The following is a 4,881-nucleotide window of genomic DNA, read 5'->3' on the forward strand; positions in this document are numbered from 1 at the left end:
ACGTAACCCTATAAACACATCGCCTTCTTTATTGTCCCTCTATGCCGCCAACCCCTCCTTCGTGTCAGAGTAAAATAGAGGAGGTCATCATAGCTGTTTATTTATTTGTCAACAAATTAAAATAATTCAATATTGATTTGACTTTTAAACCAAAGATACGCATTTTCTAATTCTTTTTTTGTTGGTCCAATTAGATTTCTGGACACTAAAAAACCAAACGAATAATCTAAAACATCAAAATTTATATTTATGAAAAAAAAAAAGGAAAAAAGAAGGTGGTAAAGGTGAGATGGATGATGATTATCACTGAAAAATGACGAGGACGACGATGACATCTCACTGAACCTCAAGAAGATCCGGACGGCGATGGCAGAGGTGATCCAAATCCCAATTTTCACTTTTTTTTTTCTTTTTCAAAACTTTTTTTTTCTTTTAATTTCTCATATTTTTTTGCTTGTAAATTTCCATTTTTCTTTTCTTATAAAGTTGTAAACCCTCCACCACTTGAGACAAAAACTGTGAAGACTATCAAACTCTCTTGGCTCAGTAATCTAGACAAACCCTTTTATATTTTTATATAAGTAAGTAAATATATTTCAAATTTCACCATTACCCAAATCGCAATTTCCAATTGGGAACCCAAAAACCCTAGAAAGATCGGATTTTGTAGTGGATCGGGCGAGGTGGAAGAGGAACAACATGGGGGATAACCAGGGCGACGATCGGAGTCAGAGCAGCGACTACACCTCGGAGGACGAAGGCACCGAAGACTACCGGCGCGGCGGCTACCACGCCGTTCGAATCGGTGACACTTTCAAGAGCGGACGGTATGTCGTTCAGACCAAGCTCGGTTGGGGCCATTTCTCCACCGTCTGGCTCGCCTGGGACACCCAACACTCTGTACTCTCTCCCTCTCCTCGTTTTTTACGACATTGCGTTTTATTGCTTTTTGATCTGAGGTTATAGCTATTAGGATTTTGAAAATGTAGGGGAAAATAATTGAAATTTTCTTCTTGTTCTTGGTTTCTTTAATCTTTGAGATGCTCAGTTTGAAGTAAGTTAATGGAGGATTAATGATGGGTTTTTTGTTGTTGTTGGGTGGGTGTTGAATTGCACAAAAATGACAGAGGTTTGTTGCTCTGAAAGTGCAAAAGAGTGCTGACCACTATACCGAGGCGGCCATGGATGAGATAACCATCTTGAAACAGATTGCAGAGGGAGACCCGGATGATAAAAAATGCGTGGTGAAGCTTCTGGACCATTTTAAGCATTCGGGACCAAATGGGCAACATGTTTGTATGGTTTTTGAGTACTTGGGTGATAATCTGTTGACGCTTATTAAGTACAGTGATTACCGGGGAGTGCCATTACGTATGGTTAAGGAGATTTGTTATCATGTTTTGATTGGATTGGATTATTTGCACAGACAGCTTTCCATTATACACACTGATTTGAAGCCGGAGAATATCTTGTTGATGTCAATGATAGACCCGCTCAAGGATCCGACAAATTCAAGAGCACCTCTTATTCTTCCAAATGGTAAAGACAAGGATGCATCGGAGTCGGGGTATGCAAAAGCATTAAATGGGGATATGTCTCGGAACCAGAAGAAAAAGATTAGAAGAAAGGCAAAGCGTGCAGCTCAAGAGTGCGCGGATAGAGATGAAGCTGATGCTGATGTAGAAACATCCGCCGAGGTAGAGGCATCTCTTAACACAAGATTTAATGTGTGTTCTGTCGAAGAGCAGACTACTAGTTCTGTCAAAGCGGATAGATCATCAGATGCTGATGGACCAAATGGATCTCGTCCAGGAAGTCAGGGTAGTAAGAGAGGCAATCGCACCACAAGGCGGAAGTTGTTGGCATCAATTGACCTGAAGTGCAAATTGGTTGATTTTGGGAATGCATGTTGGACGTACAAACAGTTCACAAACGATATCCAAACAAGACAGTATAGGTGCCCAGAGGTGATCCTCGGCTCAAAATATTCTACCTCCGCAGATCTTTGGTCTTTTGCATGCATTTGTTTTGAGCTTGCAACTGGTGATGTGCTCTTTGATCCCCACAGTGGTGACAACTTTGATAGGGATGAGGTATGGATGTATCCGTAGGCTATAATTTTCAGTTGTTGCTTGACTCTGTGTATGGGCACCCTCGCTATCACACTCACACAAGGAACAGTTCAAATCATGATTCCATTAAAACGTCCAATATTCATCTTTAGAAATTGACAAATCAATTTTACTTTTATTCCCCTGCCCGCCTGCTCCCATATGTTTGAATAATACATCTAATATACTGTAAACAGCTGGTAATACATATTTGCAGTTAATAAGATATCAATGATAGTTGGCAAGAATAAGGTACACGAATGAACACGTTTTGTGACTGAGATAATCTTTTGGAAACAGAGTTTTTGACGAACATGGGTAGGAAAAGGATTCATTCGAAAAGAATGTATGACTGACTGAGTGCTCGTCATGATTTAGTTTTAATGGACAGAGAGTTGTACCATTGATAACATTTTAATACTCCTTTCCAATACAATCATCAACCTACTATATGTATTCAGACATTTTTAGTAGGGCTATTAATGTAGAACTGTTCATCTATAAGTGTGTTTTCTGTTCACATAATCATGCACCCATAGTTTTGATTGCTACATTAAAAACTTCCTATTGGCATCGGTAGAAATAACCATAGGAAGTGCACTGTTAGCGGTTATTGAGAATCTCTACATATGAATATATTAGAGTATGAGCTCCTATACAACTTGGCTGACCATATACATATAGTGACTCAGCAGTATCTGCTGACTGTTGTCGATAGATTACAATAGCTTTTAGCTGTTTATTTTAGTATTTTTCTCTACATGCCTTGGTTGACTGTTGGTCCTTAAACATTCAGCTGAATATTTTCAGTGTTTTTGATTAAATAGAGTACTCTTTTGTATTTTCTTATCGATTTTTCTGTGAGTCCTTTTATTGACTTCTTCAATGATCTCAAGCATTTGAACCTCCGCTGATGCTTTCTACTTTGTCTATATTTTATTACCTAGTAATCTTATCTCGATTTTTTCAGGATCACTTAGCATTGATGATGGAGCTTCTTGGAATGATGCCACGAAAGGTGAGAAATTTGTAAACCCCACTATTGAAATTAAACTGAACTTCATCTAACTTAAATTTGTAAACTGCAGATTGCCTTAGGTGGTCGATATTCCAGAGATTACTTTAATAGATACGGTGATTTGAGGCACATTCGCCGCTTGCGCTTTTGGCCCCTGAATAAGGTTCTGGTAGAAAAGTATGAATTCAGCGAGAAAGATGCAAGTGAATTGGCTGACTTTCTCATTCCCATCCTCGATTTTGTCCCTGAGAAACGGCCTACTGCTGCACAGTGCCTTCTTCATCCATGGATCAGTGCAGGTCCTCGACTATTGGAACCATCTATAGCTTCTGATAAAAAGCTAGGAGTGGACAGTGACACGACTGAAGAAAACCAGAGGGAAAAAAACGAAAGGGAGGCAATGGAAGTTGGATTGGGAAATATTGCCATTAGTTCCGATTCTAAACCGGTCAAAGATGTCCCATCTAGTAGTAAACCCTCGAGGGCAGCCAGAAGTAGTTCATCCAGGTAGAGCTGTAGTGTAATTTTTATCTACGGAATATGACTTTTGATCAGATTTCTTGTTCGGCTGTGGAATTTCTGGCAAGGTGTGATTGCTTCAGGCTCGACTTACAAACGTATTATTTGTGAATGGGAGGAGAGGTGGATGGAATCGGCACCTAATTCTTGTGCTGGCAAAACACTTGTCTCTGAAATATTCATTTTAATGTGATTCATGTACTGAATGCCAATCTTGATATTGGGATTATTGAAATATAAATCCCACAATGTTTTACTTTTCAACCTTTTTATAATCGTTAAATATCTTAATCTTCATTTCAATATTATCCGTACAAAAAATTATTTGACCCGGAATTTGTTTATGCATCTATATATATGGAACAAACTGACTATCTGAGTACTAAGTAACATATTCATTTAGATGACCAAACAATCTATTTTGTTGACACATGTGTAAGCAAATCTCCAATTCGAATATTTTTTGTATGGGTGATCTGGAAATGGAGATTAAGAAGTTGAATTTTCAATAGAGTAAAGATACGGTGTTTGTAATGGAGGAGACGCATATATTATCTAATCATTATGATATTATCATGAGGCTAAATTGTACAAATTAATAATTCTAATAATTTGGTATGCTTCATACGTCAATCTTAGTCACATTGGTAATTTGGATGCAAATCAAACTTTTTATCCAACACTCTGTCTAATTTTGTTCTGATGGGGTAAAATATATAGCTCTTGTCAAGCTATTCAAGTTGTTTTTGTATTTTTATTTTATTTTTTGACAACCGATATTAGCTACACTAAAGGGGTGAGGAATGAGCCCTCACAATGGGCCAGCAATAATGTGATTTAAATCCATCTTTAACAAGAATCGAACCTAAAATCTCTTAAGTTATTCAAGCTATTTAATTAAGCCATATTTACACACGCACTTGTCCAAATTGGAGGGATTTTAAAGGAAAAATTCAATCAAAACTGAGTTCGATAACTAGCTTAACAAGAGTTTGATATTTTTTTTCCCTAAACTACATAAGGAACATTGACGTATGAAGAATATCATATTGATAATTATGTGCAATTAAATCCTTCGAACAAACTTTGTTTTAAGAATACAAATTAGATTTGAGGACAAGTTTCACTTGAGAACTTCTCAGTTAAATAAAAAAGGACATGATAACAAAATGTTGGGGTCTCCCATGTGGGCAGAGAGTGCTTTTGCCGTGAAAACAACGTTCTACTTTTTGC

At 37.6% G+C, this 4,881-nt stretch overlaps 1 protein-coding gene across 1 annotated transcript; it reads left to right on the forward strand.

Moving 5' to 3' along the window:
- Positions 1-246: 246 nt before the first annotated feature.
- LOC126600024 (uncharacterized) lies at positions 247-3,912 on the forward strand. The gene is made up of 4 exons (XM_050266523.1): positions 247-900; positions 1,128-2,093; positions 3,082-3,129; positions 3,200-3,912. The coding sequence occupies exons 1-4, from the start codon at positions 700-702 to the stop codon at positions 3,638-3,640; spliced, it is 1,656 nt and encodes a 551-aa protein (XP_050122480.1). The 5' UTR covers positions 247-699; the 3' UTR covers positions 3,641-3,912.
- Positions 3,913-4,881: the final 969 nt, after the last annotated feature.

Source organism: Malus sylvestris, chromosome 14 (genome assembly GCF_916048215.2).
Source record: "Malus sylvestris chromosome 14, drMalSylv7.2, whole genome shotgun sequence".
Lineage (NCBI taxonomy): Eukaryota > Viridiplantae > Streptophyta > Magnoliopsida > Rosales > Rosaceae > Malus > Malus sylvestris.